Here is a 27294-nt window from a genome sequence, read left to right as displayed (position 1 = left end):
TAGAACAAAAATGCTTTTAATAGCTTAACCCCTTCTCTTCCAGGGATCAGAGAAATAGAAACACCCCATTACCTCCCCACCTTCCAAAAAAAAACTAAGGCAGTTGTTCTGCAAGGACATATACTTTGGGGGAAATCTCATTTCAGATTCCTGAAAAGTTATATGGCAACTGTTTTCCCAGCAGCCAAAATGAAGCTTTTTCTATGCATTCATCATATTTATACACCAGAAGAGATCCCTGTGCTTGATTACAAAAATAGTATTTTGGGGGGCATCTCTCTATTAGAAAGAGTTAACCAAGAGGAAAACAATATGAGTATATCCTCTCCCTGCACACAAGCTAAGGCAGAGGGACAAGATAAATTTAAAAGCGCCTCTTCCTCCATCACGGTTTTCTTCTCTCCATCCACACAGATGCCCCCCTCATTCACAAGTATAGTCTACAAGCCCAGAATCAAGTACTCTAGAATATGGGGCAACCATTAGCCCACTATTAAAACATGAATATTATTTTCAGTTAAGCAGCAACTAAAAATCTATCCATGGCAGAGGAAAGGGATACTTCAGCTGTCATGCCATGGATAGCAGGGAAGGAAAACACAGTGCTCAGCAGCAAAGTAAAATTAAATAAAATTAGCTGCCACAGTGGAAGCTCTGCAGAGAGGAATTCCGAACCTATTTCCTACAGAGTTTCTAATCTCAGCATTACTTTTTTTGCACAAGTTTTGGATGTGAAGGTTTAAAAAGGAAGTCGAACTGGCATGTGGCAAGGACGAAGAAACTGAACATGAGTGAGAAGTTACAGACTGTATTGGGGTTATTCCACCAAAGGCTTGTGCACCTCTCCCACCTGTGACCTGCCCTCCACACACTGAAGTGGCTTCGTCTCCAGAACAGAGAAAGGCAAATTACTTTCAGGGTCTCCTCGCTGGACTCCTTATCCCATGGAATACCTAATACATCATCATCATTGATTTGTATGCTGCTTTTCCATAGTCAACCATGCGCAAAGCGGTTTTATTCCTTTTGCTCCATTTATAATAAACAAGAGGCTGCTGATGGTTCTAACGCCGTGGCCAATTGAATCCAATAAACAGGATGCTTGAAGGTCCAAGGAGGATCCAAAAGACTACAACAGGGTAAAACAATATGGTTCTCTTCTGATGTTCTGTACCACAACTTCAGCTGGCATGGTCAATGGTCAGGAACAATGGGAGTTGTAGTCTACAGCATCTGGAGGGCAGACACTATGTTGGCTATCCCTAGACTGCAATGTTTTTGAAGCAGTGGTCATCCTGCTCTGTCTCTCTTGTCTGCCTCTCTCTATACACATATACATATACATGTATATATGTTCTCATATATATATACATACATATATATATATATATATATATGTGTGTGTGTGTGTGTGTGTGTGTGTGTGTGTTCTTCTAGAGCAGAGTGGAGGCAGACCCAAGCTTGCACCTTATTTCCTACAGACTGGAGAAAGTGCATTGACAATGAAATGAAAAAGGCAGCAGGGTAAGCCAGCAAAAACAAGTGGGTGGGATAGGAGAAAAAATATATTTCCTTCCCTCAGAGACCTAAATACTAGGCAATCAACTCAGGGGTTTTTTTTTGGGGGGGGGGTACTTTTAAGCAACTGGAAAGTTCCCGAAATAAGAAAACTGCAAGGGAAAACTCATACTCAGAGAAGATATTCTGTTTTTAAGATCCTTGAAAACACAGCAATGCTCTTGATTTTTAAAGAGTGTGTGGCGTGCAGTGAATATAAAAAAGTGATGGACTGGAAGTGGCTGTCCAGCCAAGAAAACAGAATACGGTTTGAGTAAATGGTGAGGGGAGCAATCTACAGTTGGCATAGTCTGGCCCAAGTTTCCTAAGAGGTATGCTGACTGCAAGGGTGTGCAATCACCATTTGCCTAGTGGCAAGAAATTATGTGAAACCAAGGTATTTGCTTCTGTATAATACGCATACATCTTGGCTTTGGCAAGGGTTGAGCCAAAAGACAACATAGGTTTTTTTCTGGTTAACATATTGGAGACCATGAAAGGAACAGGATTTCTCAAACCAGGTGCCCCACCAGACAAAAACAACCACCATCTCTGGCCCCTGGCCATTCTTGCTGGGACAGCTATGTATTTGAGTTCAACATCACCTTGAGCAGCTTTTCTCAACCTTGGAGCCCCAGATGTTGTTGGACTACAACTCCCATCATTCCTAGCTAGCATGACCAGTTGTCGGGGGGCTGGGAGTTGTAGTCCAACAACACCTGGTGCCCCAACTGATCTAGAGAGAACCAAGTTGGAGAATGCTGCACTACATGATACAAGACTACAGTATGTCATTCTACTCAGAAAGACCATGGGATGCTATTGAAGGTCTTATTTCAGGGCACACATTTTCAAGGGGAGGCAAAGCAAAGATGTTTAATGGAGACAGCAATGTTACAGTCATATTTCTCCTCGGCACCCACCCACAAATGGCTGCCTGCCTTGCTTCCAATTCCAAGCGTAAATCCCAGAAAAGAGTTACCTGGAAGAGAAGGTCTGAGTTGGTTCAAGACAATGGCGCATTATCAACACCTTCACACCCTGAAGTTGTATTGACAGCAGATTTTATGCCATCATTATTTCTGCCACCATTTGCTCCAGAGATGTGACACAAAAGACGTGAAGGTGTGTGCCATGTCCAGAGATCACTTTCCCAAACATGTGATCCTTCACAAAACACAGGAATTCTGTGTTCCTAAAAGCCAACCTTAAAGTAACATTTGTCCTGGTCATGCATACCTTTCTCTCTCCGCCCTCCATTCTTACCTCAAGGAACAATGCTAGCAATTTAACATAAATGAGGAGAGAACAAATGTTACGTGTATTTCCCAGGGACTCTTGGGCTTAGGTCACAATCATATTTTTTTAAAAAGCCACGTTACATCAACTGTGTGGTATCCATTTGATGGCTGGAAGCAAACAGGTAAAATGGAGTCATTTAACAAAAAAAAAAAAGGAGTCAACATCCTGTGCCACTTTAAAGACTCCTGCCCACCAGAAACAAGGTTTGAGAAAGGATAGGCGGCTCCACTAAGAAGTTCACAAACCCCATGGAGATTCCTCTATGCATGGCAGAGGTGGGAGGTAACACAAATGTCAAGGAAATGGGGAAGGACGACCTCATGGAGAGCCAGCGAATCAGTTCACTTTCAGCATTCAGTCCCAAGCAGTGATGAGGCATGTCCCACATACGCCACATGCCTAACCATAGACACACAAGAAAGAAAACATTCTGGGAGAAGTTGCCGGGGGTGGGGTGGGGGAATCAGGAGTTTTCCAAAGAGCAGCAACATCAGGTCTTTTTACTAGCTCAAGTCACATAAGTCACAGAGCCCCGTGTCAGGGCCTCTCTCTATTACAGCCATTTCTCTCTCTGCACATGGAAGAAATAAAGTATTGAATACCAGGAAGTCAGTTTCTCTGCCTGGTGTCAAGTATTTTGCACCTCCAGAGTCACATGAATTAAGCTGCCCATGTTCTCTCTAGCCACTTGGTTGTGACCATGGCTTTAGATGCAGAGCTGGGCTCATCAGCTGTCCTGTGGGCTGAAAGAGACACCAGAGAGGCCACAACTATGGGCCAATAGCTAGCAGCAGAGCAGGCAAGCCAAGCTTCAGAGACACAGATCACCGCATTAAACTTAATTCCATAATCCCTGCCCTAGTTTTACATTTTATTGAGTTTTTAAACATCCTCTCTGTAAAATGCATTCATGTAGGCAATGCCTCCCGCCATCCAGGCCATGCAGCAGCGCTGGAGGAGGGGATGGCTACCAGTTTTACACTGCTCACAGACAAGGTGGAAAAGGAACCCCTGTACAGACTAGATTCTGCTGGGAGGCAAAACCAACAGGCCGCGTTACCATGCTGCTCAATACTGGAACGGGGCAAAAGGGGGGAAGAAATAGTAGCAGCAGTTTAACAAAGCCACTCTTGCCCCTGCTGACGTGTCCTACTCTGTGCATAGTGTGAAACAGTGCAGTCGTTCATCAGAGTTCAAACTGAGCAAACTAGATTTCCCTTCAAACAAAGAAACAAAAACAAAAAAACCCCAAAATCATGGGAAGGAGAGGCAGTTCAGCTTTAGCTGGTCCGGCAGTGGACTTGCCCCTCGGAGCTGTCTTCATCATCTGAGCCTCCAGTCCCACCACTAGTCAGTCCTGTGATCCGGTAGCCCATGTTAAACAGCATCACCTCCAGTGGGTCAGCGTTCATCCGCCTCTGGTTGGCTTGGGAAGCGCCTTCCATGTCTTCCACCACTCGCCCATTCAGTGCCTCGCTCTGCAAAACAAGAGGAAGGGCAACAGGCAACGTTAGCTGCTTGTGCTGGGCAAATCAAAGTGGGTGGGGGTCTTTTGGTTTTCCAAGCTTAGCCCATGGCAAGCACATTGCTCTGAACATCATCATCATCATCATTTATTACTTATACCCCACCCATCTGGCCGGGTCTCCCCAGCCACTCTGGGCAGCTCCCAACAGAATATTTAAAAAAAAACAATAAAACATCAAACATTAAAAACTTCCCTAAACAGGGCTGCCTTCAGATGTCTTCTGAAAGTGATATAGTTGTTGATTTCCTTGACATCTGATGGGAGGGCGTTCCACAGGGCGGGCGCCACTACTGAGAAGGCCCTCTGCCTGCTTCCCTGTAACCTCACTTCTCGCAGTGAGGGAACCACCAGAAGGCCCTTGGTGCTGGACCTCAGTGTCTGGGCTGAACAATGGGGGTGGAGACGCTCCTTCATGTATACTGGGCTGGGCCTTTTAGGGCTTTAAAGGTCAGCACATGAAAGCATTCAGCAACAAGGGCTAGAGGTTGCCTGTAGAAGGCAGATCCATGCATTTGTCTAATCCTTTGTCTGATCATACCTCTGGTCTGGGATTCCACAGCCGTACGACTGGATCGATGCCACTGGTGGCCAGGAAGCAGTAACTCGGGTGGGGCTGGAGGCAGTTGACAATGGACTCGTCGCCTTGCAGCACCCGCACCAGGTTTGTTGTTTCTTTTTCCCAGATGAAGAAGGAGCCGTCGTCAGAGCCACTGACAATGTACTGTGCATTGCTGGGAGGGGGGACAGGGAGCGTTAGAGAGAGTAAGTAGAAGAATTGAAGCAAGAGTTAGGTTTGATTGTTGTAAAATGTGGACCAAACAAAATTTCCCTCGATCCCTAATTCAGCAGGCAGTACAGATGGAAGGGCAACACATAAACAGCAGAAACCCCACTCCTGACCTTGAGAGAGGTTGACATACCTGCCAAAAAAGTTGGCCTCTTTGATGTCTGTGGTGGTGTTGCAGTGGCCACAGTATCTGAACTTGTAGTCATAGCTGCGCTCCCTCAGCACCATCTCGTCGTCCGAAATGGAATCTTTTCGGCCAGTTGCTCGCAGCCAGATAGGGCCGCTCCCTTTCTTGTCTTCTGCTAAAGAAAGTCAAACACAATAGTACTTGTTTCTAGCACTTGGGAGAGCACAAGAAAGCCTTGCTGCTTCTCAGTCTACCCTACTTCACAGCGATGAATAACATCCTCTACCTAGGAAGAGTTGGACACGACTAAATGACTAAACAACAACAGCCACCTAGGAATTTTAAAGCTGGAAGGGACCTCAGAAATTATTGGGTCCTGGGGTGGGGAACCTCAGGCCCAGGGCTGAATGTGACCCTCCTAGCTTCTCAATCTGGCCCTGATTTAAATTACACCCACTACCATACAACTGATATCTGCGCTGTTCAGAAAAACATAAAGGCATAAAAAGAAAAGTGCAGTGCTAATGCAAGTTGCAGGTGAATAGTCTTGAATCATGTACACCTCAGAGGTTTGATAATTCAAGAAAAGGAATCTAAGCCGTCACCAATGCTCAGGGCAGGATGGCAATACGCTGGCACAACAGTTCTCACCATTATCACTTTTTGAGAAAAGGGCTGCATTGATGTCCCGGTCCAGTGCATCACAAGCACTGCTATGTGCTTGCTCAGGGAATTTTCCTTTGAAGTCATCCAGACACTCCAGTGCTTCTGCCACATACTTCAGCTCAAAGAGACAACGAGCCAGACGGAAGTGTGCCTTCAAGTGGCATGGATTTAGGGAGATGGCCTTTAAGCAGTCTCTCAATGCATCATAGTGATCCCCATCCCTGTAAAGGTGACAAAAATCCTAATTATTCAGTGGGAAAGCATTTCCCCTCTTGCTTCCAAAACTCATTTACCCCCATGTAGTTCAGTATTCTCTGAAATGTCTGATAGCATCTCTCCAGGGTTTCAGACCTGGACTTTCCTAGTCCTACCTGAAATGCCTGGGATTGGACCTGGAACTTTTTACATCCAAACCATGCACTCTACCACGGAGCTATGAATGAGCCCACATTTCCCTCAAAACAGAAGCACCTCTGCTTCCCTTCCACAGCAGCAAAAGCCAGACTATACTTGGTCCTGATATATGGGCACTATTGCTTGCAGAATTTTCCCAGGAGGGAAAGACATTATTTCTGTTAGGAGAGAAGAAGCAGAGGAAGGCATAAACTATCTGAGAGGGGGCTCATGTGGCTCCTCTGGCGAGAGCATTCTCCCCTCACCTTGTGCGCTCTCAAGATGATGTTGGACTACAGCTCCCTGGGTCATGCTGGCTGGTGCTGATGGGAGCTTGAGTCCAACAATGTCTGGGCATCACCAGGTTGAGGAAGGCTAGTCTAAAAAAGAGACAGCCCATGAAAGAGTATGCAGACCAGTGGCTTTAGCAGTCAGACTGACAGCCGCCTATGGAGGAAGTAATATCCACATACTCTTGAGATCAAGGAAGGGCAGAGGAACTCCCACAGTGCTATCCTAAGATGGCAAGAGAGGCTCATTTCATTAAGGAAAGTGGCCTCGTTCGCTTACCACTTGCGCTTCATGTAGGCAGCAGCTCTGTTTCCGTACAGCATGGCATTGCTGGAGGCTTTCTGGACAGCTTTGCTATAAAGCTGGATGGCTTGAGTCCATTGCTGACAAGCAAATGCCTCGTTGGCTTGCAGTTTGATTTTCTCCAGATAGGGAGGCAGCTCCACCTGTGGACTTCAGAAAGGAGGGGAGGAGAGAACAGCTGGAATATGTCAAAATAAATCCTGGCCATGGAACCCCTCCTTACCCCCAACCTCCCTTTGATTTATTAAATTTATACTCTGCTTTTATAAAACTAAACACACTTTTATTTAAATCAGTTCTCCCAGCTTCTGCCACGGAAGTCTATTCTGTATTGTTTTTTAAAAAATTATATTCTGCTGTTTCTCATGCAGTTGTTAAGTGGTTTTCGTTGGCTTTATTATGCTTTGTACATCACCTTGAGATAACAGAAGATAATAGCATTAATGGCAACAACAGCAACAACTCCCAGCAGCCCCAACCAGTACAGCTGTGTTGGATGAGGCTGTAGTCTAAAACATCTGGAGGGCACCAGGGTAGTGAAGACTTGGCAGTTTCCAGTCAAGTTGACTCTTGTTCTCAGTCTCTTAAAGTAAATTCCCATAACTTTTTGGACACAGTTTAGATCAAAAATACAAAATCATTTAAGACAAGCATGTCACCTTACCTTATGTGTGCTCGCCCCTCAGACAGCCTGAAGCCGTTGCTGTGGAGATGGATGCCATTTGACACGCCATTGGTTGATGTTTTCCCATTCTGCACCTCTTGAGTGTTGGAAAGACAAGCAAGTTGTAAGTTGCAGATAAAGTACAGGCATCTTGCACATACTTGGCCATTCAGTTCCATGGACTCATCGATCCTCAAGGAGGCCAAGGGTAAAACAAAGCACATATGTTGAAACCACCACCACCCCCTGCATCCCAGAAATAAACACTCGTAACTCGCATAGAACTTGTAGCCATTCATCAAGGAGCAAGATTTCAATCTGCTCTTCCCTGGCTCACAGCTCATTGTGTAAGCCTGGTGCCCCCACCTCTAAGGACCGGCCATACCGATTACACAAAGCACGTAGCTTGGATCAAATAAGGCCACAACTTTTATTGATTACAGATGAAGGGTTTGGCAAGGCATTAGGAAACCATTTTGACCTGCTTGCTGAGGTATACCGTTTGGGATCAACTCAAGGCAAAGGGGGCCTAATGACACACATCAAGTAGGCACCCCCTCCTGACATGGGGTTGCCAGCTTGAGAAGTGCTATGGTGCTTGCCCCCGCCTGGACTTCTGGACAGAAGCAGCTCCTCCTGGATCTCTGAAAACTCTTTGTCACTAGCCTGTGCCAGGCGTCTCAAAAGTCAACATCAACCAGGAATGCAGATATGGGCAGACAGCTCCCTCCAGAGGCACATTTACTTAAACTTAACAAAAAAAAAATAACTAAATGGCAAAGTTTTGTTCATATTTAACTATCACGGCTTTTCCCAAGCAACCCTGGGAATCGTAAGTCAGAGAGAGCACAACAATTTTGTTAAGATCCCTATCCCCCACCCCTTGGTGTGCACACACACAAAACTACAGTTCCTGGGAAAGGGAGATTGGCCATTGAACCAGCTTATGTTTGTAGTGTCCCGACATGCTAGCATTACACTACCAACTCCATGCTGTACTATTCCAAATGGGAGAGAAACCCTGAACACACAGAGAACTGCACTATGAGTGGTAAGTGAAGTCAGCAATGGCGCTTCCATTTGCAGTGGTACAGGGAAAGAGGAAGCCTTGTGGTGCTGTTTCATTAGCTTTGTTGATTGTTCAAAGCCACTAAGTCCTGCCTCATACACTTCCCTCAGCTCTATTCCCTTTAAGCAAATAAGTGTCTATCCATTATAAACATCTGGTTTTATTGCTCTGCAAAGAGGTGCTGCACTGGGGAGTTACAACTCAATATAAAAAGTCCCATTTTCTGCTTTGCAGCATGCTCTGACATTCCATTATGTTTATTTCTTAAACAAAGCCACAGCATGTCATAAGTTACCTACCTTGGCAACTTGTTTGGTAAAGATCACCTCTTCCAATGTGACAGCTATAAAGCAGCAGTGAGTTTTGCATATTTTACTTGCATGTTATTAGCAAAACCCACATACCAATGGCATGAATGTGACCAAAGTCAACATGGGTATCTAATACTTATTCACCAAAAAACAATGGGATGGAATAGCAAGGAGAGGCTCACCGCATTATCTATGGGATACTGCAAAGCCCATTAAGTAATTAAAGACTGGAATCTCCCCGGTTTGTTCAAAGACACTTAAATTACACTGATTGGGAATAAAAAGCTGTAAAATTTGCTGGAACTGGGTTGCAAGTCCTCCACACAACCACCATTCCAAGGACAACACCAGTTTTGAAATCTATGTCAACCTCCAAGAGGGCTAGAAACAGGCAAAAAGCTGGAGTGGCCACAAAGAAATGCCTTAGGAGTTGAATACAAATACAGGCGCTTTCTTCAATTCAAGATAAGTGTAGTTCGCTCACCTCCTGAAGAGTGGCATTTCTTTGGCAGGAGAAAAGTGTATGGCCGCTGCTTGTAAGTCAGATCAAATAAGTAAACCTAGAAATCAAGTGGAGGACAGTAAGTTTGCAGGCTATACAAGCCAAGTTATGATGAAGAAATGAAAGTATTTGTTTTCTGCCAGTTAACATGAATATGCACGTGTCTAGTAGAGAGCAACTATGTCCTCTACTGGGTAATGTAAAACATGACTTCAGAACCCAAAAGGTGCCTCCCCACCCTCAAAAGATGGTCACTGGGAACTGAATGCCTAGTGATGTCTTAAGAAAGAATCATGGATTTCAGAGTTATATACAGAACAGCTTCTTCGTCATAAAACAACAAAACTATATCAGTTTATGGAAATTTTAAATCAAGCCACCTCTTTGACTTAGGAAACTGATTTGTCAGGTGAGAACAAAAGCAACCACGGAAAAACTTCCTGCATTTGGAAAAGGATTTCTTCATGTGTTCCTAGGACTACATGCAGAAGCCTAGGAATGGTCCCAGAATCATCAGAATTACCAAAATGTGTCCCATGCCTTGGAGTGTGCACACACAGAGCATGAAGGAGTTTATTAATTTAGAGTAGGGAAGGATATCATGGAGAATTTTATGTGGTTTTATACACAGCAGCAAAATTTTGAAAACCATGAGTATGAATTTTTAAAATATAATAATACACACTGAAAAGCCAGCTTAAGTCTACAGCCTGCAGTGAAACTACCAAAAGGAAGCACCTATGGACAGAGACCATGTCACTTTCATGTTCTGCACACCAAGTCACACTTTCCTGGTACCAAAGAAAGTGTTCCTTTGCTTCCAAAATCAGATAGTGCTGGGAAGGATAAGGTGTTTGTTCATTGCCAGCGTTTCCGGGGCACCTATGATTTTCAGAGACCATTAAGGCAGGGATAGGGAACTCTGTGCCCTTCAGATGTTGCTGGACTCCAACCCCAGCTAACATGGCCAATGGTCAGGAATGGTGAGACTTCTAGCCCAGTAACATCTAGAGGGCAACCCAAGGGATTCATGACCTTCATGGAAAGTCCCCACAGCCGTTATCTTCAGGAAACTCAGCCCAAAGAGATTGGAGGGATGAGGAACTACTACAAAACATATGCAGTACTAGCTGCCCAGAATGAACACTGTGCAAATCATTTAATGACTGCCAAGCGATCGTCCACATGTATGAAACCACTACCATTGAAGAGCTACCTGGCCCTGCAGTGAATGCAATGCTTTTCAGTGAAAGCAATTCATATATTTAGCTTCAAGTGAATAATTAAATAGGCCCTTCCAGAGATTTATGTGGCAGCAAACCTAGATTTGGAGAAAGGAGAAGGGATGACACTTCCAGGTGCAGGGAAGTATGGTTTGATCCCAACATGTTTCACGTCTTCTTCATGGGAGCTCTTAGGCATAACCAGCACCAGTAATTCCACATAAGAGAACTATGTTTCACATTCGGTTTGATTAGAATCTTTGCTTTCTCTATTTTGCAATATTTTCTGCACTGTGGATGAGCCAAAGGCCACTCACTCCTTGTGGTGCTGACCTTGACCCCTTTGAGTTTTATCTAGGAAATCTTTTGAATGACTTTCCAGCCCTATGAGGGCTGCTCAAAGAAATAAAATTGGGAAATGGTAACAACCCCCCCCAACAACCCAGTACCAAAACACCTGCCCATCAATTTCTAATGGGTAATTCATCTGTGATCCTTCTTACCTGCTCCCCTCCCATGTTGACCAAGAGTTCTGTACCATCAGGACTGAAGGTGACATATGTAGCTACCAAAACTCTCAGCCGGTTATTGTAGTCTGGCAATTTCACTGGAAGATGCCCTGAAGAACGAGAAGAAACTCAAGCATAGCTCACCTCTACAACTTCACAGAATGGAAGTGACCTCAGCCCACTATTACAAACTTTCAAAAGGTGCTTTACCGTAAAAGCATCTCATATTTGTGCTGGGCTTTGTAGCACCCGTCAGTTGTGGTATGAAGGAGTTCTCAACTCATACTAAGCTATCAACAGTCAAGGAAATCCATGTTTGAGCCATCCACTCCCAGTCCAAGTAACTTAAAAGCACCTGCACCTCCTTAATGAGACAGCAAAACCACCATCTTTTGGAACACAAGCAGACCCCAGATTAGTCACAACACACAAAACTGTCTTACCTGCTACATAGTACTGTGCTGCACCATCTGGAAGGGGTTTCTGCCGGTCACAAAATGTATGGACTCCAGCTGTGGGATTCTGTTTCATTGTTTTTCTAGCCAGAAGGGAGAAATAGTTTAATTTTGATGATGCTGGTTTTGAGGGCAATGTTAAAACCACTGCTTTACTTGGGAAGAAAAGTACCAAATCTGTTAAATTAAAAAGGCGAAACACAAGGAAACTACCAGGGAGCAGAGTGGGAGAGGATACTGGGACAGTCTGAGTTCTATATGCTTAAAAAGATGGGAGAAGAGGACTGACAGAACAGGAGGCTGCTGAATTTGGGAGGCATTATCACTTGGTATAAATTAGGTATACAGACTGCATCTTACCACAAGGAATAATCCTTCATGTGTAGTGCAACAGACAATGTTAAAGTCTGACTATTTTTAAAAAAGTTTTAATTACAGACTCCTGCTTTTATAAACATGGCACTTTACCAAGTTAACATCAGCAAAACAAAGAAAAATCATTGTCCCAAAGACTCCACAATTTAGATTTCAACTATGGGAACAATTAGAAAGAGAGTGGAGGGAAGAAGAGGGGGGGGGAGCAAGCAAATGTAGTTAACACAAAATAAAATGCCATAGATTTACTTTCAATCAGGAATGAGAATTAATAGCTTCTAGTACATACAAGCCAGTGCTCTCCTGCAAGTCTTTGGTATGATGTCATACTACTGATAGCTTTGGCATTCAGGCGTAGAATTTTCAATTACAGCAAAAGTAAAGATCAAGATGTACCCCTTTATCTCACTTTATAAAGCTGGTCCCTGCCCTCCCCAACACACAGTTTTTCTATGCATGTACATACATTAATATATTCATGACCTTTACTGTCCGCATCATACCCTACAGGAATCAAGCTCTCTGAAACGAAACTGTGTGCTACTTCATTCCACCTTTTAAAAGCTGCTACAGGTCCCTCTCTTTTGTTGCAATAAACTAACCTGAATATTTTTCAAGAGTCTACTTCTCTACAACAGCCACATATATCCACTTGCAGCTGAACAATTTCCAAGGTTTGGCCAACAGAAATGACTCATGTGACCCTGGATGCACCGTCATGTTCAAAGTGCATTATGTCCACCTTTATGGTGAGGCAGTCAAGCACTCCATCTCATGGCAGAGTACACTCTATGGCTAAGCTTAAAATAAATGTCGGCCTGTAGTCCACAGCAATATGACTGATGGTCTGCTGCTACAAAACCAGCACAGCTAACGCTAAGGAACCTGTAGTGTACTCTGAGTTTGCAGCCCCCTCTACAGTTCATTGAATTGGTGCAAGTCTTTCTTCTTGGTTTTACATTATTTTCCCTTCTGCCTGAAGACTTAAACCTGACCAAGCTCCAAGAATTAGTTACCATTACCTGTGATTGTGGATCATGCGTATATCATAGATCCGTACAAAAGGTCCGCTGGCTCCCACTGCCAGGTAGTTATTGTCCTGGGGGTTGACAGTGAGACACTTTGCCTCCACAAGCTGTCCACAGTATTCCGTCAGGTCAATCAGGACCTCTGAGTGTTTGCTGTTCTCTCGCAGGTCATACTGTCTAAAAATGAACAAATGAAAGTGTGTTAACAGGTACATACAGAACAGAAGATGCTACTGATAGGCATCACACACTGAGCCACCAAGGAAAGTGGGGAATTAAGGTGCCAATGCTTTGTTGGTCTACTTCTTCCTACCTAGGTTTTGCTTAGGTGGGTTCTCTTTGACGAAGGCTAATTGGCAGAACACACATTTTGCATGCAAAAAGGTCACAGGTGCAATTTCTGGCATTTCCAGTTAAAGGTTTAGAGTAGCAGGCTAATGTGAAGTCTCTGCCAAAGACTATGTAGAGCTGCTGCCAGACATAGCAGACAGTACAGGGCTGAAGGGGCCAATGATCAACACAGTATAAGGCAGCATTGCACCTTATACTGAATTTGGCTTCAAACAGTTCTGGCTCTCACACCACACCACACAAGCCTGGGAACTGCAGTACTGTAATATCCAACAGAGAGTTCTTCGCATCCTCACAAAATTCACTGCCCTTAGTAGGAAGAGCTGTTACTCTTCAGATAAGAAAGCACTTGTACCTAATCAGCCCATCCTCAGCTGCACTCCAGAAGGTGTTGGGCCACATGGGAGCTGTGGCAATACGCTTGACTCTGTTTTTGTGATCCCCAAACATATGGATGGTTTCTTTAACCGTCAAGTCGTGGACATGCACCTTGGAATCGGCAGCCCCAGTGATAAGTATCCGATCCTCTGCATGTGGTAAGAACTGTGGAGAAACAAAGCAAGATTTTCAAAGCATGGATCTTCCAACACAACCACAACACTTTCCCCTAACAACAAATAGGCATCCTATTGCCTGTTTAGGATAGTGCCGCTGAGCAGCCCTATTTGATTGACTTTGGGTTGTATCCAGTGTAGCCCTAAATGAAAATCACTTAGTGGTCTGCTTGTTCCGCTGACAAAGTGTTTTGCACCAGGGGAATGTTGTTGCACAAGGTAATGCACAAGCGGGTTGCTGGTAACCTTGTGCAGTTTATTGTACAACAATCTGTTGTGCAATGAATTTCTGCTGCCAACGCAAAAGAACTTACACTTATAGACAAAGAACACTGGATACACCCCATAACTGGTAAGTGCCCACCTCCAGTGAAATTTCTAGTATTTCCTAAGAGTGCTTTTAGGACAAATACAAGAGGAAGAAACCCAAGCCCTGCATGCAAATGTTTCCAGGGCACATAAAGTACATACCGTACATGTACACTCATGTGTGTTGATGGGGGGGCTGCAGGGAGAATTAAGCACATTAGGTTTTGTGTGTGTGTGTGTGTGTGTGTGTGTGTGTGTGTGTGTGTTGGTGCATATGCTCACGTCAAGTTCAATGTGCAAATGGCCAGGAAGGCAGGTACACCATGGTGATAGGACTGGTATAATCTCAGTCTCAACCCCTCACGATTCAGGGCCAATTGGGGAGGCAGGGAAAGCAGGAGGGCCATTTGGCCCCAGGCCTCAAGCTAAATGTGGGTAAGTCTGTCAATGGTTGCTAGAAGTGATGGAGGCTACACTCTGCCTCCACAGTCTGGCGCAGCAATGTTTCTGAATAGCAGCTGCTGGAAATTGGGGGGGGGGGTTCTTGTGCTCAGATCCCACAGGCATCTGGGTGAAAGCTGTGAGAATCAGATGCTGGATAAGATGAGCCATTGGCCTGATCCAGCAAGCTTTTCTTATGTTCTTAACATCCAGAGGACCACAGCTTCCCCAGTCCAGCCTTAGAGATACACCCTGATCCAGCAAGGAAGGACCACATATCTGTACGTGTTGAGCTGCTACAATGCTAATCTGGCACCCGCTATATATTTGAGAAATGCGTATGAGTAAGTACATCACCATGCAGGACCCACTAGTTGCATACAATAAGGAGTGTCTTGATGTGGACTGGAACCACCGTATATATTTTCTTCTTTTTGCAAATTGTTTTCAGGCGTCTTGTGGTGGTGTTTTTTTCCAAAAAACAATCAAGCAGTATATAAATTTTATGAAATAAATGATTGTTACTTTTGGTCAAACTGTGGGTTATTTTGCCTGCCCTACTGAGTGATAATTTTATAATAATTTCATAAGTTGCCTTATGCTCAAATATAAAAGAACAGAAATGGAAGACTGAGAGATAAAAATTGTGACAAAGGAAATCCACCTATTCAGACAGCACATCACATGACATCCTGCTTTATGCTGAACTGGAGCATCCCAGAGAAGTGTGATAAGTATGCACAATACATTGCCCAATTCACTCATTCACCCAGAGATTTGTAGCTACTACACATCATTCAGTATATACAGGAACACATCACAACTTGGGGCTTGTGCTTGCCTCTACCATTATCTGTGTGGAGCTGGTGTCTGTACATTCATTCTGATGTCAGCAAGAGAGTCACACAACTGCAAGCTTCACTTTTCAATCTGTGCAGTCGCCTTTTCCCTCTTTAGCCTCAGCTGAATGTGGACTGGATGAACCAGTCACATGAGTCTGTCACCATAAACACAGCAGCTAGTGCGCATGCAATGAGCTACAAGAGAAAACCCATGCAGGCCATAATAGGCATGCCAGAAGTTTGTGCTGATGACAGCTATTTCACACCACTGGTATATTGACTGGGGAATGAGGAAATAACAACACTGACCATCCAAAAACAGTCCAAGTCCGGGCCATGTAAAAATAGTTGAAGCAGAGACAGCCCTACCATGAGGATTTGGGGTGCCATTAATGGCAGCAGAAGGGAATACAGATTATTTGACCCACAGGGCACAACCAACTGGGAGGTTCTCTGGGACAAATGCTATTGAAATGGGCAACAGTTGTGGAACAGCACCATCAGTCAGGCATCATTTGAATTATTCGCCTCAAAATGCCTGGGGCTGTCCCTGGGTCTGAGACACTGCACAACAGATTTGTCACAGCAGCGTCCAGTCTGCTTCCTAATGCTGAAGATTTAAAAGTTCTCCTCTGTTTCAAATATTCAGACTGGGAGTGCCGTTGCTTGTGTAGCTAGACAAGTACATGAGGTTTTGAGCCTTGCTTGCTGGAGCTGATGGGAGCTGCAGTTTAGCAACATCTGGATGGCTGAAGACTCCCCACTGAAGGCTTAGGGAATCACAAGGTTTGCAGAAGAGCAAAAACTAAAAACAACAACAAAACCTTTAAAGGGAGGCAGGGCAACCCTAAAATTGGCCTACTGAGGAATAAATGTAGGCAAGAAACGTTGCATAAATGTTGAGTGGAGGGGACAATAGAATGGAATGGCTGGAATCCTGAACAGCAACACTCCTCACTGTGACATGTTGTTGCATGACCCTTTCATAAATGCATACTGCTTAAAGAGGCCATTTCCCCTCTGCTCACCCTTTCACCACTTTGCCCAAAACCCACTCACCTTGACTGAGAATATGTTTGCTGTATGTCCTGTATGCATGGAGAGGAGCTTCTTATGGTGCAGCGGGTCCCACACTATCGTGTGCTGGTCATCAGAGCCAGAGGCCAGCAAACTGAGAAGTCAAAGGAGACAAAGCGTTATGAGCTTTGTTGCCCATGAAAACAACTCTGATCTTCCATATTGTTCCACATTCATTTGCAGGAAGACCTCAGGTGCAAGTGCAACCTGGGACACTCTAGAATCTATGTAGGTTTGTGGAGTACAGCAAGGAATTAGAAGGAGAAGCAAATGTCTCCACTATCAGCATGATAATTGACAGAAACAGGACAAGATAATGGCAAATCATCAGCTTACAATTTGTGGAAAGTGCCCCATACCTCCAACTAATGCCTTTTGATTTAAACTGTTCCCTTGGCCAGATAAGCTTTCCATAGACATTTAATGGAGTTGTCTATTCTTCCCTACTGTACTTTCCCTGCAATACAAGGACTTGACTTACAGGTAAGAAAGTACTTCCGGCCTCTCATGTCAAACATGGTCCACAGGTTCTATTCCAGCAAGTCTCCAGGTTGTGCTGTGCAGCCTGCCTTTATATGGCTTACAGTATGTTATGGTTAACATAACTCCCATCTCCCAGCATTTAATCCACGCATGAAGAACATGCGGATCTCCAGATGTTGTTGGACTGCTATTCCCATCCTCCTCAACCTTTGGCCATCCTGGCTGGGGCTGATAGGAGTTGGGAATGTATGTGACTTATTTCATCTTATTTTTTTATATCATAAATTTTATACACAGCTTGATTGTAAAAAAATTCTGAAAGTAGTTCTGGAGATCTACAGATTCTCCACTCCCAATTTAATCCTTTCTGAAAGTCACGACATTGTATTGCATGAAATAAAATAGTAAAATTTGTCTTGCTGGATTAAGCCAAGGTCTCATCCAGTTCAACATTTAATTTCAAATAGCAGCCAACCAAATGTCTTCAGAAGCTCACAAGCAGGGCACAAAGGCAATGACTTCTCAATTTGACAGCTGCTAGCCACAGCATGAATGTGCTTAATCTGCACTTTAAAAACGAATGAAAAATTGCTGCTGGAAGTGGGAAGACAATAGCAAAGGCACCATTTGGCTAAGCAAGAGAGCAAAATGGAAAGCGGCCCCATCGTAAACTCAGTTGCTCATCACGTTTTACAGAGTTCCCTTCACTGGATACATGCTACAGTCATCCTTTAAATTTTAAGACATACTTACTTTCCCTTTTCATTCCATTCAAGGCAGTTGACACAGCCAGTATGACCCTGGAAGAGTTATATAAGGTGATGCAAAGAGTTATACAAATTTTAGATTTTACAGGATTCCAAGACGGGGATAAAATAAAATATCACACTATTTGGACATGTCCAATTCCCCTTGTAGTTTTAAGTTCTCAGACCCTCTTTTGGATGTATAGTGTGAGTTGTCCCATGTCACTCCCTTGACTACTTATAATGTGCTTGCTTGCACATACTGTACTTCATGAAAACAATCTTCCCGCACTACAACTAACAAGAGTAAGTTGCAGGAAATGCAAAGCAGCCCCCACTAAATCCAGAAGATCTTTCTCTAACATCTGGCACCCTCCAGATCATGTTGGACTATAGCTCCCAAGAGAGGAAGAGAGAAAGGAATCCTCAAGCCCCATTTCCCTAACCCCTTATCGTTGGCCATGCTAGCTGGAGTTGGTGGCCAGTTGGAGTCCAACAATAACTGGAGGTTGGAGAAGACTGCTCTAGTATAGAGCAACTGAGACTCAATGCTAGAGGTGGCAACGGTCAGCCCATGTGTCAGCACAGCCACTGCTGAATCCTTATAAAATGAAGGAGCAATGTAAAGAACAATGTAAAGGCCAACTGTCATGGATGCTTTAGCTGAGATTCCTGCATTACAGGGGGTTGGAATAGATGACCCTTGGAGTCCCTTCCAACTCTACAGTTCTATGATTCTATGATTTCCGATAGAAAGGAAAGGGTGCCGAACTCTCCTTGTCCTACAAAAGGCCTTCTTCCCAAAGGAGCCCCACCAGAAGAAAGGCAGCTAGGAAGGAGATTAAAGACAGGGAAGGGTACTGGGCAGGGGGTAGGCTCAACAACACCCTCTGACTTGTCTCAGTGCCCTTTAAAAATCATGTCCACCTCTGATATTTTATGGATTCAACATGACTGAAATTGGGTTGTGATGCAGATACATCAAGTTCTGACAAGTTATCTGGCGCCAACCAGTGTGGGGCAGCTACTGAATTGCCACCTTCTGCCAAGGAACTTACTGTCTGCAAAGGCCCATGCTCCTGTTTAAAAAGCCTTAGTTCAGTAAAATAAGGAGGATAAGAGACAAGGTGGCCATGTGGTCTTTTTACCTTAAAAAAATAGCCATGAATCATGGACATTTGAGGGAAGTAGGTTCATAATGTCACTTTCTAATGAACCGAGCCTTACAACTGGGTAACCTTACATAGGATTAGACTGCTTGGCTGATACTCACAGGATACTGACGCTTTAGATCTAGCTGAGATTTGCATATCACAAACACATAAGTAGGTGCTCAATTCTTGACCTAGCTCTTGGAAGGGGGAAATCCAAGTAGACCAAGGATGGGCAACCTCTCCAAGCACTCTTGGGCTCCAGCTCCCATCATCCCAGCCATCAAGAGCAATGGTCAGGGATGGTAGCAGCTGGAGTCCCAACAACACCTGGAGGACAACAGATTCCCCATCCCTGAAAGAGATTAAAAACGGTGGCACTTGAAGGTGGTTCTTTGCCAACACAAATTGTTAAATAAATGTAAAATGCGTCAGAAGGGGCACACCAATCCTTGAGGGGGAAACTGGATTTTCGTTAGCATTCAGCAGCTGTCATTGTAAGGGGAGGAGCTGTACTACAGTTCCTCCAGCACTTGCAACTTACCTGCAGCTCTGCCTCCAAGCCCAGGCGCTGGATGAAGGGGTCAGTGACATGATAGTGTCGTTCAAAGCTGAGGGCACCCTTCTCCTATAAAGAGCAAATGGATATCATGCCTTACTACGTCAGGAATCAATACGTGAGCTCTTAAATCTAACTCTATACCGTTCCAACACAAGGCACAGCATTACAATAATCCATGGAGGCCCTTTTCCAAGTGCCCCCACAATCCAGGGTATGGAGGGTGGCTGTGAAGGAGAGGAGTTTTTCAAATGCAGCAGCGGAGCTGTGGAATGATGGAAAGCCCCTTGCTTCTTCTCCTTGCTGTTGCTTTGAGATCTTCTGAGGAGGCTCTTCTCCTTGTTTCACAACTGGGGGATGCTCCATATTTAACAATGTGAGGCGCATGGGTGGCCACTGATGGGATTCTGGCACATAGTGAAGACTTCTTTGTTCTCCGCAAGCTTTCAGACGCCATGTTTAGTTTAATTTCAAGTGTCTCCCCCACCCAGCAGCTTCTAGTCTGTTTGCATTTAATATTGCTTGTTATCATTTTTAATTGCACTTTGACTGCTTTTGTAAGTCCTACAAATATAAGAGGTTTGAGAGTTTGTCTGTCTTGCAACCAATCAGTATATAAATTTTAATAAATATTTGTTTTGATGTAAGCCACCTTGCGCATATTTGACAAAAAGCAACATATAATAATGCAAAATAAATTAAATAAATGAGCCTTCTGCAGTGGTGCCCTAATTGCAGAATTCCCTCTTCTCACAAGTACAACTGTCATCATTCTGATGTCAGGCTATTTTCCCAAGACATTTTAAGTGAATGGTTGTTTTTGGTTGCCTTTATCTGTTTCAAATTGTATTTTATTGTTGTGCATCTGGTTGTTTTATTTATGTTTTGTATTCCACCTGCTTATCTGTACAGATGACAGTTGAGCTATGAAGTAAAATACATATATACCTGTTCATTGCCTTCTCCAAGTGGGCTAGCAGCAATGAGAGTGATAAGACAGAGCACAAACACACACTCTCTCTGTGTCCAGAGGGTGAGGGCAAGTGACTGGGCAGTGGCAGGGCAGAGGTGCTACAGCCACTCAGCAAGGAAAGCCTTCAGAGGGAATTTTGCCCATCTTCTACCCCCCTCAAAAGAACCCAGAGCCAGCACCACTGACAGCCAAACCATGGTTTGGCCATGACATCTGATCTGAGCTTAAAACATTAAAAGTATGTTCTCTGAGACCACACCAAACTACTCCAACTGCCTTTCAAGTTCATTATCATCCTCCCTCCCTTTAGCACAAGAGGTACCTTGAGCTGCCTGTGGATGAGGTCTCTAGTAATGTTTGCTTTTGCCATCTTCTCACAATAGGGCTGACGAAAGCAAGCTAGTGGAGGTGTTGCTGTGCATCCGAGCATTCCAGTAGAGTTCGTGTCCATACAGAAGGCATTGAAATTACCTGTGGTCAAATAAGGGGGGTGGGGAAGAGAAGATTTTTTATTATTTATACAGAAAATCATTATATGATGGCTACGGTCCTCTCCTGCTTTGACTCACCGCCCTCAGCGAATGGCATTTGCAAGACGACCCTGAATCTGAAAATTCCATTTAGCTATTAGGGCTAGTAGTCATTGATAACATGACCTCCATATTGCTGCCTTTCCTAACCCCATTTTAAAGCCATCTAAACACACGGCTATCACAACACCTTGTGGCTCAGGTCCTACACCACCTTCTCCCATTCAAGTAAGGTCATTAGTCCCCACCACCTATCCCCTTAGTCCTACCACTATGATCTCCCCTCTCCCCCATCAGCTGCCGGAATCTATCACTCACATTTGGAGATAAGAAGAGCCCTGCTGGATCCAACCAAAGGCCATCTAGTTCAAGCAACCTACTCCCCCACAGTGACCAACCAGGTGCCTCAGGAAGCTAGTGAAGCAGGGAAGGAAGGCAACATCCCCTTTCTGCTCTTGCTCCCCAACAACTTGCATCCACTGGCATGCCACCTATGAACCTTGAGCTTTACGACAGTTGCGACAGCTGAGGTAGTCCAGGCAATTGAAACTTCAAGACTGGATTACTGCAATGAACTCTATGTGAGGCTTCCCTTGTGGTTGGTCCACTGAGTGGGATCCTGTTAGCATTTTACACCTCTGCTCAAGGATCTGCACTGGCTACCAATTTGCTACTGCACCCAGTTCAAGGTTTTACTATTAGTATATAAGGCCCATAACAGCTTGAGGCCAGTTGACTTGAGGGATTGCCTTGCCCCATATGTGTCACTTCTATCTGTGTAAATTTCACAAGTGCTATATAACATTTGCTCCACATCCATGAGTCGATCTTTCAGCATGACAGCACCCACGCTTTGGAACACCCCAACTATTAATAATAGACAGGCACCTTAATCATGCTGTTCTAGATACCGACTTTTTTTTTTTTTAGTACAGAAAACCTATCTGGACATAAGTCAGGTGCGTAAAATGGTTTTTAAATCCTGCTGGTTTTATCTGTATATTACTGATAACTACTTTAGTATTTTGTGTGGAAGGCTTGGAGATTTTTGGATTAACCATCTCAGGCCCAGTGATTGGCAGGGGAGGCCCTGTTGGTGATGTCACTACTGCATGCTACCTGCGTGGCATAAACCCATTTATGGGAGGTCTGGTGAGGTCTGCCTCCCTCACTGCTTAGTTTCAGGAGGAAATTTAAAAGCATTCCTGTTTACTCAGGCATTTGATAGCTCAAAGAAACCATTCCTGGCAACCTTGAAATTATTAGCCTAGAGGATAAGGATTGTTTTAAACTGTTTCTAGATGTTTACATTGGTACCTCGGGTTAAGAACTTAATTAGTTCTGGAGGTCTGTTCTTAACCTGAAACTGTTCTTAACCTGAAGCACCACTTTAGCTAATGGGGCCTCCCGCTGCCGCCACGATTTCTGTTCTCATCCCGAAGCAAATATCTTAACCCGAGGTACTATTTCTGGGTTACCAGAGTCAGTAACCTGAAGTATCTGTAACATGAAGTGTCTGTAACCCGAGGTACCACTATAATTGTTTATAAATGTTTGATTGATTTTAGATCTTTTTACATGTTTAAATGTTCATTTTTAATTGTATTGCTTTATCACTGATGTGTTTGCTCTCCTGGGTTCCTTTGGGAAGAGCCGGATATAAATTTAATAAAGATAAAATTTCTAATTCAATAAATTTTGTTCCCCCTCCCCACTAACTTTATATATATCCCTGCGTATTAGTCATCACTTATCTTGGCCAGCTAGCTACATACTTGCTGTGAATTGTGATCCTCACTCAACACCACTACCTATAATCTGTTAGCGTGAGGCAAAACTATAGGAAGGAATGCGAGCAATGCAACCAACCACTGAAGCAAGGAAAAACAGCCTATATCAAGATAGGCTTTTCCTCATTTTTTTAAAAGTGCGCTTGAGCTTTGGCTGTGCCATGCATCATGCTCGCAAACAAACAAACAAGCTGCAGTGCTCACTCAAGATAACTGATCATGCACAGAAACCCCAAGGGGCTTGTTTAATGGTAGAAAGGGATGAAGAAGCTAGGACACCATCTCGCCACAGAGGAACAGTTGAAGACTTGGATGCCTCTTCAGGATGGGATTCAGCCAGCATTGCAATCCGTGCTCAATGGAGTCCAACCTCAGAGAAACGCATGGCAGGCTTGGTGACAGGGGACAGAACTTGACAGCCATTCTGTCCCATACTGATGTAATTATGTCTGGCTGTCAGCCTCTGCAGCAAGAAACTATGCTAACCACTCAAAAGAAGCCTAATAGCCCAAAGGAGATCTCACTTTTGAAAGGGAGAAGAAAGATAGTTGGCCAAGACACAGTGCTCCAATTACATGAGAAGGGGAAGTAAAGGGTCAACTCATCCACCCACTTTTGGAGGCTTTCTTCTCAATCCAAGCAGATGTGTTTCCTGAAACAGACTGAGCATGTGGCATGGGAAACTGGATGCCTGACTAGGATTGTTACACTGCCACATTAAAATGCTGCCTGTCCCTTTAAAAGGCTACAATCCTACACACACTGACTTGGGAGCACATCTCACTGAACAGAGCAGAATTTACCGGTACGCCTGAATAGCCTGCATGGAATCAGGCTGCAAGTAGGACAGAATGCAGTTGCTGTGTCTATAGTCCTGCTCCTCCACTTATACTGTCACTAATCCGCCTCAATTGTCTGCAATGTGGTGATAACTGCTTATAGGCCCACTCTTCACATCAATTTGGTTGGTTGTCACAAGATACAGAGACTTTTCAGTAGTGGCCCTGTCACTGGGGAATTCCTTCCAATGGATTTATGATTGGCTCCTTCTCTGGCTGTTTTTAAATTATTCTTAAGGCCTTGATAATTTCTATCTATTTTTAACTAAACAAGGCTGCCAATTCACAATTTAACTGGCACTATTTTCTTTATGTAACATGTTAGATGGCTACCCTTTATGTTTTAAATCATTGTTATGCTTCTAAACATGAACTACCTTTGAAGCCAACTACGATTGGCAACTATACTTGTGCTGTAGTGAGCCCTATGGATCTTCTAGTGTAACCTATCACAGGCATGCTGAAGATCTGCATTCACAGCAAGATGATGCCTATAAGCACTTTTCCATCTTCATATTCAGTCATGCAATTCATCCACCAGTAGTTGAACACATTCCCATACAGGCTGTCAGCCAGTATTAAGCCAAATGATGTTTCCCAACTTCCTTTAGCACAGGTTGGCCATTAAGCCTCACACTTGCTAGATATACTCATTTAACACATAAAACATTTAATCTAGATTGGTTTTACAGGTTAATGTTTGAGCTTGTTCTACTTCTTTTCTGATGCTGTCAGAGGCACATGTGCGACATGATTTCATACCTATTTTTTTAAAGTTTGCCATTACAATAAAAAGCAAGCACAGGTTTAATTCCCCCCATGAGGTCTACATGGAAGCATGTCGATAAAAAGAAATACTGCACTCTGCTTTATACAAATGCCCACACTCACAGCAGAAAGCAGGGCACAGAGATTTTCAAAAGCCCAGAATTACATGAGCGAAATAAACCTACTTTGGATACCAATTGACAACAAAAACCAACCCTGTTTTAAATTATGCACTAAAATGGTAGTTAAGGAGCATGCTTTAGGAAGGGGATGCAGGGTGCAAGATATCATTGGCCAGGGAAATGGGCATCAAGGAAAGGTATTTGGGAAGTCAGAAGTTAGCAGTTAGCACACATTTCCTCCACAGCTAAGAAAATGAAAGGAGGCCCTCAGCACAACATTCACTTCTACCTCACTTCCCCATGTATAAAAAAGTGGGATGGGAACAACCAAGGGTTCAGAACTGTTGGGGTTACAACTATGAATAATACTAAAACTACTGCAGAATTTAAGAAATTATCAAATTTAGGAAGGACAATTTTCTGACAGAAGAGGCAAGACAGGAAAGAAACAGTAGCAAGGCAGTAAACATAAGATACAAAGACAGGCACTACTAGCAATGAGAGGAGGGCTGGTGTTTGTGTGTCTGTGTCCACATAGAGCACACAGATTGCTCTTTTTCCAAACCTCCTTCCCGCTCACAATCACAATGCTGAACACATACAAATATTGCCAGACCTTTATCACTTTTACAGCTGGCACAGTATTAAAATAATGTGTTCCAAGGACAGCAAGAGAAATAACTATTCTATGGTCAAGGTAGGGACAGTTGTGTTGAGGCAAACATTTCAGATCAGTTACCATAGAACATTACCTATTAAAGTCTTGCAATACCTCATAGTGTGACAGAAGCTTTAATGAACTTGGCTTTTAATTCTGCTAACAAACTGGGCCTTACTCTATTAAAATTTGGGGGATAGCTCTCTGGCAGAGCGTATCCTTTGCCTGCAGAACCCCCATCATCTCTAGGTAGGGCTGGAAGAAAGCCCTAACTGAAATCCTGGTGAGCTGCTGCTGATAAGGGGTGGACACTTTTGAGGTAGATGGATCATTGGACTGATTCGGTATAATGCAGCTTCTTATGTTCCTTGAAGGTCCTCAGCTCACAATATGCAGCATCTCCACAGAGGGCCAGGAAAGACCCATTCGAAACCCTGGAGAGCCACTGCCAGTCAGCATAGATAATACTGAGCTAGATGGACTCTGCATGAAGGCAACTTCCTACCTTCCTTAAAAGCTTCCGCCACAGTGAATCTGCTGGGGCCACAAAGCACACCATCTCTTTACGAAGGGGAAGAGGGAGTTCGTTGCTGTGTGAAAGACTAACCCTGGAATTTGCTAGGAAGAGAGAGACAGAAACCTCAAGGAGGTGGGGGGAAAGAAACCTGGAGTGAGCTGTGCACCAACTTCTCTTGAACACAGTGGGAGGTTGCAAAAGCAGCCAGAGGAACTACATGCTTATTCGAAACCCAAAATGCTGCGGTCCATTTTGTGCCCCTGTAAATTCACGTGGGGAGGGGGGAGGAAACGTGGGGGGGGGGTTGTTGAAACAGACTATGGGGCAATAGGTTATTACGGAATCAAGGAAGTGCAGGGGGGCGGATCGTGTGTCACTTGGAGGGGGGAATCTACCTTTGGAGGAAAAAAAGTGGGGAGGGGGGAGCCGATATCTCTCACGGGGAGGGAAGGAGGGGGGGTCACGGGAGTTACCTGTCAGGCCTCCTCAGGGCAGGCTCAGCAGCCGCAGCAGCCAGTGGACGAAGCCCCTGAACTTCCATGCAGGGGGGCGGCCCGAAGCCCGAGCCAGGGCAGGGGCCCCTCCGGGAGGTGAGTGGCTGGGTGGCAGCCTGAGCCGCTCGCCAGGCTTCGCAGCCCCGGCCTGGCTGGGACCCGAGCCCTCCGCGGCCCCCTCCTCTGTTTATCCCCTCCAGCTGTCTGGGGCTCCAGCTAACGCCACCTCCTTCTCCCACCGCCCCCCTCCCCTTTCTCCGACTCGGACCGCACAGCGCCTGCGCGACGCTAACTGCGCCACCAACCCCTATCCCCGCGCCGGCCCCTCCGCGGCGCGAGCGGCGTAAGGGCGCTTCGGGAATAGCGCGTCCTCCCTTGACGTTAAACGTCCAATTGGCCGTGCTGGGAGTGACGGCCGGAATGGCCAAAGGGGAGGCCGCTGACTGGTTGGAGGCTCGGGCCAATCTGCGCACTTAGAGTAACGTAAAGGGGAGGGGGAGGGGCCGGCGTACCAGGGGCAGAGGGGATGCTGGGAGTTGAAGTTTGCGAAAGAGGGAAATGAGCTCTCCTTCCTAGGCCAGCGGAAAGCGGGAGGAGGAGGAATTCTTCAGGGCAGAAACCCGCCTTCTCTATGAAAGCCGCCTGGGGGAGCTTCGCGACTAATCTTTCTTTTCTCTTTTGCTTGTAGTGCTATGCATGGTTACCTAGGAGTAAGTTCTGTTGAACTCTGTTGTGTTTACTTTTGAGTAGACATGCGTCGGATGGCAGTGTGAAAGTTTAGAACCATGGTGTTCACTAGGAAATTGTAGGTGTCCGCCGGAAATGCTTTTTTAAAAAAAAAAAGGCGTAGGAATTGCCTTTTTTGTTTTAATTTTTTAAAATTTCCTTTTATAAGAGAGAGAACAATAGTAGCAAGAGATGAAAATTTAAAAGGTTAAAAGCAAAATGATAAAATAGGCACATAGAATAAGTACAGTTACATAAAGTCCATGTCATGCAA

General features: G+C 44.6%; 1 protein-coding gene across 2 annotated transcripts; it reads right to left on the bottom strand.

Moving 5' to 3' along the window:
* On the bottom strand, positions 1–26651 carry WDTC1 (WD and tetratricopeptide repeats 1). Of its 2 annotated transcripts, XR_014551362.1 has the most exons (17): positions 26274–26651; positions 20899–21047; positions 19589–19672; positions 17901–17947; positions 16647–16758; positions 13797–13984; positions 13085–13267; positions 11676–11770; positions 11227–11342; positions 9483–9558; positions 7619–7715; positions 6931–7104; positions 5953–6188; positions 5308–5476; positions 4926–5118; positions 2325–4337; positions 1–2206 (listed from the first exon to the last, which is right to left on the bottom strand). XR_014551362.1 is itself a non-coding variant. In XM_083627241.1 (16 exons), exons 2-16 carry the CDS (start codon positions 21025–21027, stop codon positions 4140–4142), a joined length of 2097 nt encoding a protein of 698 aa, XP_083483367.1. In that variant the 5' UTR covers positions 21028–21047; positions 26274–26651; the 3' UTR covers positions 1–4139. The 2 variants fall into 2 exon arrangements, 1 of the variants encoding a protein (XP_083483367.1); XM_083627241.1 differs by having other exon boundaries at positions 1–4337.
* Between the last annotated feature and the right edge of the window lie 643 nt (positions 26652–27294).

Source organism: Podarcis filfolensis (genome assembly GCF_964270895.1).
Source record: "Podarcis filfolensis genome assembly, chromosome: 8".
Taxonomy (NCBI): domain Eukaryota; kingdom Metazoa; phylum Chordata; class Lepidosauria; order Squamata; family Lacertidae; genus Podarcis; species Podarcis filfolensis.
The sequence above is the reverse complement of the archived record's forward strand: the minus strand, read 5'-3'. Positions and strand labels throughout refer to the sequence as shown.